We start from the raw sequence: 17,776 nt of genomic DNA, 5'->3' as shown, positions 1-17,776 counted from the left end.
TAATGTATTTGGTAAGCAAAATAATCAGATATTTAGAGGGTTATAAATGAACTAGTACTCGTAGTTTCATAGATAACTTAGTGCAATTACTAGTGACCACAAGTACGATTGCTGAATAAGACATTTTGAGTTCGGTTGAAATGTTTTCAGCTTTTCGAATACGCTTAAATAACTCGAAGCCTAGAATCGTGCTCGGTCCATGGCAGTAAGCTTATTCCCTGTTTCATGGGACTTATAACAAACAAAATTATTAATAGTGAAAGGCAGATATTTAAAATATGTAGAAAGAACCCCTTTGAGGATGAAAGGCAGTAAAAATTTCCTGTGTATTAAAAACATAAAATGAACTGGCAAAGTACAAACGCAGACGCAAGCGTTTGTCCAGTACAATTGATTAATGACAATAACACTAATCTATTCAACCATAAATCACTTTTTCCTTTGCACATGGCCGTTTCATGCATCATATTATTCGTATATTCACGCACTGCAATTATATGTTCAAGATCATGACCCAGACAGTGAACTTCGCTTTCCATCGAATATAATCGATTAGCAGTTTCGCAATGTTACGTAATTGAATAGGCTTTGAAGATTTTTTACTCGATTTTTTTCTTCGTTTTTTTATGGTATAAAGCGGCAAATTAGCAGACGGATCAGCTTTTTTTTGAGAGGGAGAATCATCTAATTACTTCTCCCGCTTTATGTGAGGCGAGATACCCCTAATATCAGACTTGAACTGGCTAATAAGCAGCGCGTTTTTACTTCTGCTTTGAACCGGAGCCCCGGTAACCCGTTAAGCCGTACGCAGCTCCGGGTAGATGGAACACCTGATGGTACGTAAACGGCATCAAACATGGACATCCGAAACACCAAAGGAGTTACAAGTGCGTTGCTAGTCCTTTGAGCTTTCATTAACCTCACTCATAGGACAAAACACAACGCAAGCGTTGTTTCAGGACTTTTTCTCTGAAGCTTTTTTTTTTTGAGGGGGAATATCATCCAATGGCTTCTCTCGACTTAGGCGAGGTGAGAGGAGTGTCAGACTCTTACTGACTAAAAACCACCCCGTTCCTACGCTTGCTTTTCGAACCGGAGCCCCGGTAAACCCGCTAGGTAGTCCGCACCTCCGGATTCTCTGAAGCTGTGGTACCATACGGCCCATATGTGCCGAAGCATGCCGAACCACGTGAATTCGTAACCAATTTGTTACTATGCCACCTAATTGCTTGGTATGACGTGAATGTGTGGCTCATGAATGGATTACTACGCATCTTCTAAGTTTGACGTACGCAAGCTGTAATTATTTTGTAGTTATGGGAGTATTAAAGTTAAATGATAGTGATTGTGCGTTATTGGAGTTATACTAAAAGTATCGTGTGATGGTTTTAAATTAATGAAAACTTAAAAGTTTACCTACCCATGTACTTTACTTTTTAAAACGTTGTTCTTTTAAGGTTTAATCGTAACCAGTACTGCATTGAAATGGGTTTGTTCTGATATTCATGTGATAGGGATACTTTTATGTGATCCAGAGCGAATTCAGCCGTCTGACTACTAAGATAACTATAGTAAAAATTAATTTAATAACAGCATACAAAAATAGCTAACTATCTTTTTTTAAATAGGACAAACCTGCCGCAGCCTCCTAAAACCGCTGCATCTCCTGTAAGCCAGTATCTATAGTAATAACAACCATAAAAACACCGAAACTCTGAAGTCCGGCGCGTCCCAGGGATATGAATAACTGTCTTGGATCCCTCAACGAAATAAATCAGAATAAATTATTACAGAAGAAAAAAAGGCAACTAGTTCAACTTTACGGAGATATTTTAATATTATTTTAAAATAACCAGAATTTAATAACAATACTACTTTTTTAAATTAACTAAGTACCTACTACCTATTACATGAAACGTTTTTGTGTAGAAAACATTAGCGCTGGCAGAGTTGAATGTTCGCCTAAGTGATAACTAACTCACATACAAGTAACTTTTAATTCGTTGTACCTACTAGTCTAATGACACAGATTATTTTTTGTGTTATATAATATTATATTAACGTAACATTGAACTTTAAATCGCGCTAGGTCATTGGTCATTTAATTTGATGAAGAACTTTAAGGTTTGTATGTAATACAGAAAAAAATAAATCTGGTCCTTCCAGCCTCAAAAAAAATGGTCCTTTGGTACACGGTGTATACTTATAGTTCAATTTCCAGAAAACGTTAACTAAATATTTTATTAATCACGTTATTGTAAGGTAGTGGGTAAACCTTGATAATTAATCCGTCATTTCACCTATCCTTTCTCTCATTAAATTCAAAAGTACCTAATTATATGGTTCAATTTGGAATATTTAATTATAATTTGATTTTGACTTTGACTTTGATATCTAACGAGACCCAGTAAAACCAAACTTCAAATTCCATAAGGAAAGTGTATGAAATAAAATCTCCAAAATAATATATAAAGCTATTTATTATACATACAAGCGTTTCAATTGACTAAAACCGATTACACGAGCTTCTTAGTAGTGGTATCCAGTTTGTTCGTCGAAGGCTTGTTGGGGGGGGTTCTGGTAGGAGCCGGCGTTGGGAGCCAGGTACTGGCGGCTGGTGGCGGCAGACTGCTGGGAGTACTGGCCTTGGTAGTTGGCACCGAAGGAGCCCTGAGATCCGAAGGAACCCTGAGATCCGAAGGAACCCTGAGATCCGAAGTTGGAGCTAGGAGCGGAGTATTGCTGAGCAACACCATGAGCGGCACCATGGCCAGCGCCGTGTCCACTGTATTGCTGCTGGCTGCGGAAGTTCTGGCCACCGAAACCTGTAATCATAGAATTCTTTTACAAATGTGTTCATTTCCGATAAGTTAGAATTAGTTAGGGATTAAACCGGCTGTCTCTGACTAAGGAATTGACTTAAAATGACGGTTCCTCATCGTTATGGTGATGTGAGTAAATGTACAAAAGATCTTAGTCTTGATTCAAAACACCATAAGTACTACTTGTGTTAAGTCAATATAACCGCAATCGAAATAAAACTGTCAATTAAATACATATTTTTTCAATATAAACCCAATTACATAATACAAACCAAAAGTATGATTTATAACTCATTAAAATATACAAATTGCCAGAAAAAAATCATCACAGTATTGGTTTATTCATAATTAATGTCAATATATTTTATTATATTTTAATTGATATCTCGGTCGATGCAAATGATTTTTTATTGCTGTAGACTGTAGAGATTAATTTATTTAAATTTAATTGTATTTGTTTTATTCTGATTTATGTTTTTTAACAGAAGTTTATGTATCATTTTCGGTAGTGATAATTTTATACTATGATATTTTGTACGATTTTTAAAACTCTTACCGGTTAAGGAGCCAGCGAACTGAGGAGAACCCTGGGCACCAGAAGGTCCATGGTCAGGAGGCAGGTACTGGTTGGAGGTGGCACCAGAGTAGCGAGCACCAGCGTTGCGGCCCTGAAGACCTGCTCCAGCAGCGCCGAAGGCACCAGAGTTAGATCCGAAGGAGCCGTGGGAGCCAGAGCCAAAGCCTCCGTGGGAGCCGGAGCCGAAGCCCCCGTGGGAACCCAAGGACCTCGCGACTCCGATGGAGTTGTCAGGAGGAAGGTAGGAGCGTTCCAGGTGTTCCAGACGACCGGCAGCGGCCACGGCGACGAGGGCGGCGATCACGAACTGGAGAAAAGAAAAAGACGTTCAAACTTGTAGAAGATGCACAGTTTACGTCATTAAAAATGTATGCTTTATGTATTTCAATTAAAATTGAAAGGGACATATTTATGTTAATTGAATTAATAGTTAATTTTACACAAAATACATTGCAAAACATTTTAATAGAAAAATGGCAATAAAATTTCCAAAAGCTGTATCTTTGACGATTAACTATTAAAATGGTCACTAAAATTAATTTCCATTAAACCAAAACATTATGAGTATTAAACACTTAACAAAAATTAATTACCAATTTCATTTTTATATTATTTTGTTCTTGGAACACTTCAAACCTAAGATGGTTGATGCTCAGATTGGACTGTGATGCTGCGAGTCGACTGACCCATTATATACCATCTGCCTTCGATCCTGAACACACGCGTGTGACGTCACTTTATAGCTCACATAATAAACCAGAGCTATGATACCTCATGTAATTAGTTGGTAGCTTTTTTGAACTACCGAACGTGATCGACCTCGTATGTCAAAACTTACTGTTTTTTCAAGGATTCCATTAATAGATTATGGGAAAAAGGACCGTTGGTTTTGGTCTTTTGGTACCGTACTTAGTTTGGTCTTTAGTTTGTTGGTAGGAGTCTTAAGCGGCTATTGAATAATTTAAATCAAAATTATTACTTGGTAACACGAATAATTAAAGTAATTAACAGTAATACCTAACAGATGTAATTTAACTTCTATGCAGCTTATATAAAATACATTAAACATGATATTGAATTTTCTTTACTATCACACAAATCTTGAAAAAGTGGGTGTATGTTGTACAGGACACCTCTTCGGGGATAAAAAAGGCGTGACGTTACGTTACAATATTAAATTTTTAATATAATAAAATATTACTAAATTCAGGCAGCTCTAAAATCAAACATCAACATTCGATATATCGATTTTAAACGAAAGTATCGATACATCGATTGATATCAGTTCACTGTCTGGGTCGTGATCTTGAATGTTTATTGGATTGCGTGAATCGAGATCATTAGATCGTGTCGTAACAATATCTGTGGTGATCATATCTTGTACATATGGGAGGTGCTTTATGGCAATATTTAACACGTAATGGCCATTTTGGTCAAATAGTCTTCTATGTATTGTGTGAAGTTTATACAACTTGTTGTAAAGGAGAAAAATCAACCAATGTCTTTCCCCGCCCTGTGCGAGGCAAGAGGGAGTGTCAGACTCTTATTGAATAAAAATCACCCCGTTTCTATTTCTGCTTTTCGAATCGGAGCTTCGGTAAGCCGCTAGGCAGCGTTGCGCTTGTTGCAGCTCCGGGTAGGTTTATACCCTAGGATTTTTCATCATAATCATATCAACCGCAAGACGTCCACTACAGAACATAATGCTTCCCCCATTGACTTCCAGATAGGCCCGTAGAATGCCTCCTGAATTCAGCAGTCGGTTTGGAAGTTTTCCAAATGTTTATCACCTCTTTGATATAAAGGGTCTAAAGATACCATGGTCTATTACCTAAGGACAGCATGAAATCACTAGGATATGTAATGGAAAGTTAAGCTCGAACTATTATGAAATGTTAAAATTAATTACTTCTCACCAAATAACAGAAGCTTACCAGATCATTCATTGGTTTCGTAACGCACTGAAATCGATAATGTAAATAAAAGATTTTTATTTTATAAAAAAAAGGTGAAATGTTGGCTGTCATAAAATATGAAAGAAGGCTTTATCATAGTAAAGATTGGCGCTTGATAACAATATTTGAAAGTGCTCTAGATTTGTGCAACGTTCCTAAATACTAATTAATAAACTAGTTTCTGCCAGCGGCTTTGCTTGCGGTCCTGTGATAATAATGTTCTATGTATTATTCCAGACCATAATCTAATCTATTCCAAATTTCATCCAGATCCTTCAGCCATTTTGACGTGATTGAGTAACATACTCACAAACATTCGCATTTAAAATCTATACATATAATAAAATCGTAGAAAAGTGCTGTCTGTACATTGAAAATAAAAATAAAAAAAATAGCAGGGGTTATTGTTATGTCGATGTCGAACCCAAAAATGTAATTAACTTTTTTTTTGTCTGTTTGTCTGTTTGTCTGTTTGTCTGTTTGTCTGTTTGTCTGTTCGTCTGTGCGCGCTAATCTCAGAAACGGCTGATCCGAGTTGGATGCGGTTTTCACGAATATATTGTGGGATGCTTAAATTTACATTTAGTGTTTGTTTCATGTCAATCGGTTCATAAATAAAAAAGTTATGTCAAATTAAAGAATCACGTCGAACATTCTATGCTTATACCATTAATCTCCGCAACTATTTGACGGATTTGGTTGAAATTTGGTACAGATATAGTTTAGAACCTTAGAAAGGACATAGATATATTTTTATTTCAAAAATCAAAAAATAAAATAAAAATAAAATAAAAATAAAATAAAAATAAAATAAAAATAAAATAAAATAAAATAAAATAAAATAAAATAAAATAAAATAAAATAAAATAAAATAAAATAAAATAAAATAAAATAAAATAAAATAAAATAAAATAAAATAAAAATAAAATAAAAATAAAATAAAAATAAAATAAAAATAAAATAAAAATAAAATAAAAATAAAAATAAAAATAAAAATAAAATAAAATAAAAATAAAATAAAAAAAAAAATAAAAATAAAAATAAAATTTAAAATAAAAATAAAATAAAAATAAAATAAAATAAAATAAAATAAAATAAAATAAAATAAAATAAAATAAAATAAAATAAAATAAAATAAAATAAAATAAAATAAAATAAAATAAAATAAAATAAAATAAAATAAAATAAAATAAAAATAAAATAAAAATAAAATAAAAATAAAAAAAAAAATAAAAATAAAAATAAAAATAAAAAAAAAATAAAATAAAAATAAAATAAAAATGAAATAAAAATAAAATAAAATAAAATAAAATAAAATAAAATAAAAATAAAATAAAAATAAAATAAAAATAAAATAAAAATAAAATAAACATAAAATAAAAATAAAATAAAAAAAAATAAAAATAAAATAAAAATAAAATAAAAATAAAATAAAAATAAAATAAAATAAAATAAAATAAAATAAAATAAAATAAAATAAAATAAAAAATAAATTTATTCCGGACATACAGCGCCATCTATTGTTCAATTTCGTACTTATAGTACGGAATTGAACAATGTCGGGCTGTTCCTATACTCCGTAGATAGATGGCGTTGATCGCGCAATGGTGTAATTACAATTGTTCAGTTCATGTTATTGTTTTAATTCATTGGAAATTTGTTTTTACAAAATAGTAAAAAGCAATGAAAAATATAACATAATACAACTTTTAGTACAAAGAAAACGCTCTAACGGAGTATAGATAATTCTATGTCGATCGTTACACGACTTCGGTTCATGTTATTGTTTTAATTCATCGAAAAAAGTTAACAAATAGTAAAAAGGTATGAAAAAAATTATATCAATATAATTAAACTTTTAGTACAAAGAAAATGCCCGAACGGAGTATAAATAAATAATCCAAGTTGTCTTTATCCTCGATAGATGGCGTTGGGATCGAAATAGATTGCGCTATGGTTTTGTTACAATTATTTGGTTGGGTATCGGCCGAGCGCTTCGGTACTATTGTAGAAAATGTGTATTATCAGTCGTATGATTATTTGTCTGTAGTGGTCCTGCTGTTTCGTATATTTTAAATTGGTTTCGTTGTATTTGTCAATTAATAAGTTTATTTGTTGGGTTTTCCTGGTTTTCTGGTTAAACTTTTTAACGTAGGTTTAGTTTGATATCGATTATTAGTAGTTACTGTAGTTAGTTTTTTTAATAAAATTGTAAGTCTAATTTATAAATTAATTAGATTAGATTTAAGTCGTTTCTTTTAAATTATTTAGTTTAAGCTTGGTTATTATAGCATAAAGGATAGGTTCTAATATAATTTCTTTTTTAATTGTTATAAATTCGTAATTCGTAGTTTTCTTTAGTTTTAAGTTAGTTTTCATCTTAAGTTCGGAAAGATTATAATATTTCTTTAGTTAAAGTCCGTTTTTAAACTATTTTTTCAATGCCCTAAGTGAGTATACATCTATTAAATTCAAACGCAGAGCTCATTATGTTGATTTTTGAAGAGTTCCCTGGAATATCTTCCACATCTCATTTTTGAAGAGATCCCGCGAGATCGGGAACTATGTGGTTAAAACCAAAAATACATAATATGTTTAGTCAGAAGTAAGATACTTCAATAGATATAGGTGTGAATGTCAATATGTTGGTTTGTTGGTTAATAATGCATTCATTGTTTCCAATAAATATTTTGATAGGTTTGGGCCTATGGGATTTGAGGAAAACCGAGGGCCTTTAAAAATTTTAGGGGCAACTTTTGAGTTTCTTAATTATATATTTTAAACAAATATAATTTGAAACCGTGCAGGAGTGAATAATAATTTGTGGATGATGTTCATTTTTGTAAAAATTAAAAGGTATGATTAGGACGAATCTAATTGATTTAATTAATCTTCATCATCTTTACAATATTTTTTAAACGTTGCTACTACGTTTACATTCCTGTTTCCTCCAGTGTCGTGGGTGCATTTATAAACATACAGTTTCACACATGATACCTCGACCCGAAACAACAATTTGTGGATCACAAAAAATTTTGCTCCGTGTGGAAATTGAATCCGCTACACATGACAGCCAGTTGCCCAGCTACTGCGCCAATCGTGCAATCTTTATGCTACAAGCGAAGTCACGGTAAATGCTAGACTAAGTTTAATACATTTACTTTTATTACAAGGACAGAATTGGAATAGTACATCAAGACTCGTGTTTAATGATAAAAATCAATTAAGTAGTTCGTTATGATTAGCTGTAAATTGGAGTGAAGTAATTGATCACCTCATCGATTCCGGTTTACGAAAATAAAGTGACTAGTAAACGGAAGGTACGAGTCGTTATTTTTAGAGTAATTACATTAAGGTAAATAATAATTATAATTGTTCAACGGGCCTCTGCGAGTTGGCTTCGGCTCCTCGTATGCCTTCCTAAGGTCCGGGACCCTGTGGTCCCGTGCAAGGAAAGGACAATTATAATAAATATTTACTCTGTGTAATTTTTTTAATGGGACAAGCCCGCAGCCTTCCTACCGTTGTATCTCCTGTAAAAGATCTACAGTAGATACAACCATAAAAACTCCGGAACATTGAAGTCCGGCCGGCGTCGCAGGGTCGTGAATAACTGTTTTGATAACACCCTTTCACACCCTTAATCTATGTATAAAATAGAATGTCATATTTAAATCGTAGGAAAGTCCAAACTGTATATGGTATATATTTTTAAAAGAATACTTGGGGTCTACGAATTTCTGCCTTTTTGTCTGTATATATTACTGGGCCAAACTTAAAAAATACTGCATGGATCGACTTCAAATATTGCATAACTATTACTAACAGGTCAAGTTAACATATAGGCTACATTTTATCATGCTATCAATCGCGGGGGAGGAGATGTGACCGCGGAAAAATTATTCAAATTCAATATTCCACGCGGACAAAGTCACGGGCACAGCTAGTATTAAAAATAAGGATGCCATACATCAAACACAAACACTACGTACTCATCTACATCAAGACCTTAAACTTTCAAAATATATTGCTACCATTAGCATCTTCCAATCTAGTTACATAGGTACATAGCCTACAAATCTAGATCTAGTTTCGGTGATTGATTCGACTGTTTGTAAAGTTCGTATGTAATAGTAATAGGATTACCTATAGAATTCAAGATGGTCGTGATGGTATGAAGGTTATAGAATGAGGGTGCTTTTCCACCAGAGAATTTTTTATTGTATAAGTTGGTGAGACGAGTGGAAGGAGGGTTAAGGCCACTGCAGGGCAAAGGCCTCTCCTTTGCCCTGCAGTGGGACGATCATGGCTGAAAATAAATAAATAATAAGTCGGTAAACGAGCAGACGGATCACCTGATGTTAAGCAATTGCCGCCACTCATGGACAAGTGCGTTGCATGAGTTAGGAATTTAAGGGTTGTTGGAGAATCCGGGATTGGTATTTATTCGTAGTTGTTGTGTTTCATAAATACTTAAAAATCTTCATTAATTTTTATCTTTGTTAATGTGGAAAAAATAATTACATTTAAGATCCTGCTCGAAAGTCGTCTACTACGAGTAATAAACTTTTAACCTTTTTAACGTGTTTTACTTTATCAGTTGGATTTCCCATACGATTCAAAGGCGGATCCTTTGAGTAAAAAATCTTTATTTAAAGCAAATAATTATATAACCAGATCTCCAGACCTGTAACCAACCATGTGTGGTTTCAATATTTTGTCGGACTCTCTACATAAACCTCTTCACCACATTGTTACACGTAAAACTTGACAAAATTATTATCAGACTAATTTGTTCATCGACATCTCGTGACAATCCACAGCTGAACAATACCATTCTCTATATAAGAGAGTTGAGTAAATCTGATGGACGCTAGCGAAGGATTTGCCTCCAACGGATTTTTTGGCAGTCAAAGTCAAGTCAAGTTCGAGTTTAACACCAGCTCACGACAGCCGCAAGAGGCGTATGGGTAAAAAAACATAACGTTACCATACTCTAGTATTTTCACCAGTGTCACGGGTTATATTTACAAAGTTCACATACATATGACACCTAGACGCGAAACAACAAATTGTGGATCACACAAAGTGTTGCTCCGCGCCGGAATCGGACCAGCTACACGTTGCACGGTAGCCAGTTGTCCAGCCACCGCACCAACCGTGCAGTCAAGTCCAACTATTACCTAACAATGCTTAAAATAGACGCAATATGTAATAACAGGATTAACCGTCAACCAAGAACTCCTTATAAACCGGAACCCATTAATAATATTAATTCCAGCCAATTCTTCTTCGTGACTGACTAAGTATTATCTGGCATTGCAGAAGGCACCTTGTCGGCAAAAAATCATTAAACATAGTATTATATGTAAAAACCCACATTGATTAACCAGACACGATTTAAACACTAGTATTTGATAATAATTCTTAATCTTCTTGAAGCAAAATTTATGATAGTTATAAAGAATGTCTGGAATTTAATTTTATTATTAAGTTCGTTAGGAAATGTTTTCACTGTAAACCACTAGTTAGCTTTGTGCGGATCGCTAACTCTACTCTCTCTCTGTAATCGGTCTCTCTGAGGCTCTGAGGATCATGGTCGGCATCGGGGTAACATTTGGAGCGGATAGAGCCGTAAAACAAGGTGAATAGAATTCGAGAGGTGAATACATACAGAAGTGGTGAATAAATATTGGGAAAATGTTCTATCATCTATTCACCCCGTTCTTGTATCTAATCATTGCCCTTTGAATGCTATTCACCCCTCTTTACGGTACGCCTCTATCGTTTCCAATCCAGTGCATCTCTCACCACTACGTAGAATCTGGAGTACGATGAATCTATAAATTACTGTTATAAATAAAGAAACGAATTAATTAATTAATGATCTAAATATTTGAAAAGTGCAAATTTAAATTAAAAATAACAAGCTAAAAATATCTGTTACAATGGTAACAATGGTAACAAATAGTTTTTGCGACGAACGGGGTGAAAAATATTTTTTCCAATGGGAAAGTTGATTAAGTATGACATTTAGTCAAGAAAAGTTTTCTACAAGCTAGAAAACTAATTTGTTACAAAATTTACACGTTCTTTTGAAAACTCCGTGACTACTCTAAGTTATTTTGATACGGTTTCCAACCAATTATAGTAATGCATTTAATATTACAATATACCAACTACACAGTATCTTCCTTGCATTGTTTGTTAAAGTTCTTTAAATGTGATACTATAAAATCAATTAGTTATGTCTATAATATTTTGTTACGGGTATTATTCCTCCATTTTGTTTCCGTTTGAAAAAATGGTTACTCAGCATTTTATAGAGTTCAGAGATGTATTGTTAGTCTTATGATCGTATTGCTACTGTATTTTTTTATAATATAAGCTGGTAAACGAGCTGATAATCACCTGATGGTAAGTACTCGATGCTGCACATGAACATCCAGAACACTAGAAGCGTCACAAGTGCGTTGCTTTTTGGGGGTTAGGAATTTAAGGGATGTTGTGGAATTTAGGATTGGGAAAGGTAAAAATTGGGCCTCCGGTAACGGACGTGAAACAACGCAAGCGTTGTTTATGCCTAAAGAACCGACGTGAAACAACGCTTGCATTGTTTCACGTCGGTTCTTTTAGGCTGTGGTATCACTACGGTCGAGCCGGACCATGCGTGCAGAAGCATTGCTCTACCACATAAAAAAAATATGGTATTCGCCATGCAAATTAGGTAAGCTGTGTTGCTGCATGTTTTCACTGATTTCTTACGTAAAATTACATCTCTGGACTAGGAGTCTCCTATAGATAAGTGGGGTTTGTGGGTCTAGTGTATAAGTAAAGAGAATGGATGGTGCTTAGGCATTCTGATTAAATTAATACAGTCACTCATAAAAGAAATAATGATTACTATCAAATAGTTATTTCGTGCGTAGTTTTTATCGAATAAAATAAAATACACAATTTTTCAGAAGCAATAACAATTATTATAATTTTGTATTTAAATAATGATGCCACTTCTTCATCATTCAAAAATTTTTGCACCAAATTGTTCTATTTATAAATATTACGATCACCGATTTATCGATAAAGCTTTAAAATAATCGATTACTCACAAAAACTATTATCGATTTGAAAAAATAAACTAATTAATTGATCTATAGAATTACATTACTACATTGCAATATACCAATAGAGTTTTTCAATGAATGTATTAATTCATCTTCTATTTTATAACTCTTCTGTCAACAGTACCGATTTTTTATCCGATTCTTCAAATATCGTAAATCGAATCGATTTCCGCGTACGTAATGATCCCACGCTTTAATTAACAGCTCTTGATGGGGATCAATTAACGATTTTTTATCGATAAATCGGTTCATGATCGGTTGTTTATGATGATGTCGTGAACATCTGAAGGCTTCGAAGACTTTAACGGAACTGAATCGCCATATATAATCATGGGGCAATGGTTTATGGCTTAGATTTGGCTGTCATAGGTCTTGACGGGCATCGAACTAATGATATCGTCCAAGTCATTGGTGAATTGTGGTCATCTGGCTTGGCGGATTAATGGAGAAAACCTCACTTCCGTAGCGGACGTCTTTCAACTAATAATAATAAAATTTTGCTGAAAATGGGATAGAGAATAGGTTTGTGATAGTATACTATTTCACTATGGTCTTTCTCCATATGAGTTAGCTTACCATAAACTCCAATTAGTAATGTTTAGTTCATTACTATATTATATACAGGAAGAGTAGGAGCGCCATAACCACCAATCGGCATTTTCAAAGAAAAGCAATCCGATAATTCCGACCAATAAATAGAAATAGTTGTAAGTATTTTATTGATCATGCCAAATTAATGTAACGGTTTATTTTAGATAAATGGTTATAGGCCTACAATTTCGTAAATGGGTGCTCTATAAAAATAGCCTTACTTGAGTTCAAAGACTGAAAATATTTTACGGACTAAAATTATCTTCCGAAGAGTATTACTTTAAGTTTTTATTTTATTCTGGCTTAATTGCTATCATTGTCTTTTTTCAAGGGGGGAACATCATTCAATTTTAGAGTCTTACTGAATAAAAACCACCCCGTTCTTATTCCTGCTTTTCGAGCCGGAGTCCCGGTAACCCGCTAGGCAGTCCGCAGCTCTGGGTCGGCATCAGCCGTACTGGGCCCCATATGTGGTGGTCTGATAGGTGCGCATGGAACGCAATGCTGTCATAATCTGGATCAAGCAATAGAGCCGCATATCCTCTCATAGGAGAAGTCACGTGTCTATTTATCCAAACTAAAGTAAAATTTTGGTAATTCATTTCACGTTTAAATCAGAAACATTCCCACACCAGTAGCTACGTGCAAAATTAGATCTACGTGCAAATCTTAGGACCAAGAAGTAGATCTTAGACCTTGAAGATAATAAACGTGACACACTGAATTAATTTAATAAGCTATAACATATGACATGATCCTATCAGATTCGCAATAATAGTTGTCAACTGTACCATTTCGCGAAAACCGCTTGAGTAAAGAACTTGACCCAGTTTTCTTTGTTTTGTCCCAATGATAATGATCATGATGTTTAGGGCCTTATGATAAGCATCAGTGTTGTTAGATTAGGTAATGATTGTGATGATATGAGTCATAGTGCGTGTTGCTAAGCTGAACCTAGTTTGGGGTGGTTGTATGATAATATGTACACTGGCACAGGAGGAGAATGATGAAATCTTGTAATTTTTTGCTAATTACTATTATGTTGACGTAACGTAGACACTGTGGTGAAAAATCTGGTCTGGGATAGGCATTGTCACAACACTGTGTGTCACTTGATTGAAACCAGATCAAGTTCAAAGTCGTAATTCGCGGAATGCTTCTCGTGAATAATATGAGTCTCTTGAAACTAATCGAGTTCTTCGACAAATAATTACGTGAGTAAGCCGAAAAACATAATAATTAACTGTGTTAGTGTCATATTTACCCTCCTCTAACGGCAAATTTCAATATTCTATCTGTACATTTGCTTACTAGAGATTGATACAATTTTGTATGGAGCTTATGTCAAAATTGTAGTTTAATCGTAGAAAGCAAATCTACAGATAGGTTATTGAAATTGGCCGTAAGAGATCTAACTTATCTGAAAACTATTTTAAAGCATTGTAAATGTAAAAGAAAATATGCAAAAATGTCAACCTTGACTTAAAACGAGATTTACGGAGACATCCTCGATTTCAATCACATCCTTTTTGAAAGGGAATACGTGATTTTAAAACAATTAAAATTAAATGTATCCTAATTGGTTCTGAAGATTGGACTGAAGAGAGAGACAGATTGCAAAATCGTAAACACAGACATGATATCTGATAAGCAATAATGAAGACTGTATTGTTCATTTGGCAAATTGATGCTAGACAGACCTTCGCTAATGACCTACATTTGAAAGCAGACCAATTTATTTCAGATCATGATGACTCTGAGGTTACTGTAAGTAATGCTGCAATTATACAATATTGATACATTTTAATTTGTAATTTTAAATGCTGTGATGTAATTGCAACGTTTGTCGGTAATTGGACTTCTTTTGGAGCTGAATAAATGTTTTTATTGATGTTGATATTATATATATTATAATTATGTTGCACGCTTGAGTTATTAATTCATTCCAACCCCTGCATTTCGGGGCAGATTTTTTAGGTCATTCTCAATTGTGACATGCTTGTCATTAAGTACTTAGTATCTTAAGTAGTACGAGGTTGTAATATGAGGCATTACTCTTAAGGGATTATGTGCCCGGAGCTGTGGACTAGCTAGTTGGTTTATCAAGGCTCCGGCTTGAAAATCATGAGTAGAAATTGAGTGGTTTCTAGCCAGTAAGAGTCTGTTCCTTCCTTTCGCCTCGCCCAATCCAGGAGAGGGCATTAGATGATTTTCCCCCTCAAAAAAAAAGGAGTTGTTTGCAGATTGATCATTTCATGTAAGTCAAAGTATACACGTAAAACTCAGTAATGACGCAACATAAGATTTCGTGAAAGCATAATATCAAAAATTCTAACAAAACGAACTAACTTGGAGATAGTTTATATAGGTATTTTTAAACCGAAATACTTTAACCAACGCGTCATCTTAACCTTAACTAAGTAACGATATAGATCACGCATCTTCCAAGTAATTACAACTTGTATGATGACCATGAGTTTCAAATAACTCGAATCAATCATTCCAAAAAACATTAATAAAAACGTGTTAAGATTATTACTACTGAGTTACGAGATATAATCTACGTTACTATGTACTAAAGAAACAGTAAGACACTACACTAGCGCTCCATTGAAGTTCAATTACTATTTATTTATGAGAACCAACGTTCATAATAAACGTACTGTATGATACACGAATAGCGCTTGCACCGATCTTTACGAGCTTACAAAGCTCGCTTACTTTGTAGTTCGGGCTTAGAAATGTAGATGGCGTTAAACTATATTTTTTGTTTGCAGATTTTTCTTGCTTGATTTGCCTGTTTAGATTTTGCTATTACATGATAGTAGGGCAGTTTTTGTTACGTTACGTTTATGTGCTATTTACAAATAATTGGGATTATATTGAAACAGAGCAAAAAGATTTTGTACAATTAGTACTAATACTAAGAATGGATTCGATGTGCTTTTACAAAAATTCTTAACTGTAGAAAAACACGTGATGATTTTGATATTTACGCTGTAGAAAAATGGGATTCACTGTCAATCCCTTTGGAATTTGAAATAATATACAGTAGATATAGTACGTGTCTAAAAGTTTCTAGCTCTCCGTTCCATTACTGTAAAAGTCTGCAAGCTTGCAACAACACATCATACCGAATATTATCACCTAGCTTATCATGGCCTTTTCCATCGAATGTTGGACATAGGCTCTCTGATCACTGGCTATTTCATCTTCAGATAAGTTTAGTTTAATTTAATTTTTTGTGACATCCATTCCCTTAATCTTTACAATCGAATGATACACTCTAAAATATCACAATATTATAATATCTTCACATAATCAACATCTTTGGCAGAGCAATTACAGTTTCATTCAATGACAGACATGTAGCATTGACAAATCTATCTACATGTATAGTTGTTCACCGATTGCTTACTGATATATCACCATCAGGTTCTTACCTAGGTTGTCTAGCTTCTCCCCATAAATAGACATGATGAGCCTTGGAGACACAACCAGTTTTTTTAAACAAGATCCTTAATCTATATTTTCCCTTTTAGAGTTAGTAGATGCATTAGATTTGTCGGTACTTTTTTGTCCTTTGATTTAAGAACGTGAGGATCCCATTTTATTATTCATGAACCTGTCTTTAGTGCTTAGAATTTGTTTTGGTCTTATAGGTGTTAGGAATTTTATGTTACATTAATTGATGTAATTTGCAATTTATATTAGTTTAAATATGGTATAATATTGCTGTTGAAGTGTCTGTCTTTATTCAAAAGTTGGTCTTATTTTTACCTAATTACGTCTATGTTAATTTCATTCTAGACATATTTAGTTAAGGCGGGAGAAGCCACTTGGTAACTTTCCACCCTCAAAAAAGACATATACAGTTTATTTTTTTAAATGTTAAATGATATTCGTTTCTCAAAATAGGTTACAAGGTAACACTTTACTTATCAATATTTAAAGTACTAGATGAGGCCGGCATTTCCTTTTGTACTATTCGGAGAAAAAATTAAGAAACAAAATCAAAAGTACTCATAGTATCTTTTTTATGTACAACTTTTTTATCTTTTGGTATTTAGGTATAACTTTCGAGTACCCTAGATATTTATCTTTTGTATATTCTTTTATTATTTAAACTTTTGTGAACCTTAGATAAATCTTGAGCAGTGTTAATTTACATCACAAATATCTAGCATAATTAAGAATAATTTGTATTAAAATGATCGATCGATGTATGGCGCTTGTAATCCTTAGTCCAATCCCTATAGTCCTACTACAAATCAATACATTTATTTTTTCCTGTATATTAAAAATGTAATAGGATGCATTAAGCCTACATTGCAATATAAAACTTATTTTTATTTTAAGCCTTCTCTAGACTTCTACAAATTATTTAAGACCAAAATTAGCCAAATCGGTCCAGCCGTTTTTGAGATTTAGTGAGACTACCGAATGTTAGTCTAACATCCATTAATTTTAGTATATAAGAAGAAGATTTAGCTTCATAGTGGTCGGTTTGTGCAGGTTTAGTGAGAGAAATTTAATTAGAAACGTGAGAGAACTATCACTTTTGTAACATCCTTATTGTGTGTATGTAAAAAGCAATTTTATTTTAATGACTAGAAATAAGTTGTCGTGAAGGAAAACAGTTCAGTAGAAGAAAAAGATACTCAAATCACATGTAGGTAAGGTTGAATATAGAAAAACACAAACCAA

At 33.5% G+C, this 17,776-nt stretch overlaps 1 protein-coding gene across 1 annotated transcript; it reads right to left on the bottom strand.

Annotated features, from left to right (window-relative positions):
• Positions 1-2,462: 2,462 nt before the first annotated feature.
• On the bottom strand, positions 2,463-4,140 carry LOC118265847 (pupal cuticle protein 36-like). Its single transcript, XM_035579089.2, has 3 exons — positions 3,993-4,140; positions 3,379-3,706; positions 2,463-2,825 (listed from the first exon to the last, which is right to left on the bottom strand). Exons 1-3 carry the CDS (start codon positions 3,999-4,001, stop codon positions 2,530-2,532), a joined length of 633 nt encoding a protein of 210 aa, XP_035434982.2. The 5' UTR covers positions 4,002-4,140; the 3' UTR covers positions 2,463-2,529.
• Between the last annotated feature and the right edge of the window lie 13,636 nt (positions 4,141-17,776).

The sequence above is a fragment of the Spodoptera frugiperda genome, chromosome 7 (genome assembly GCF_023101765.2).
Source record: "Spodoptera frugiperda isolate SF20-4 chromosome 7, AGI-APGP_CSIRO_Sfru_2.0, whole genome shotgun sequence".
NCBI classification, from domain to species: domain Eukaryota; kingdom Metazoa; phylum Arthropoda; class Insecta; order Lepidoptera; family Noctuidae; genus Spodoptera; species Spodoptera frugiperda.
This window is presented reverse-complemented; position numbering and strand designations above follow the sequence as displayed.

Excerpts from the sequence above, each read along its gene's own strand:
- LOC118265847 (XM_035579089.2), bottom strand. Across the intron at positions 2,826-3,378 it reads GTTCGCTGGCTCCTTAACCG|GTTTCGGTGGCCAGAACTTC; the intron begins GTAAGAGTTTTA and ends CTATGATTACAG.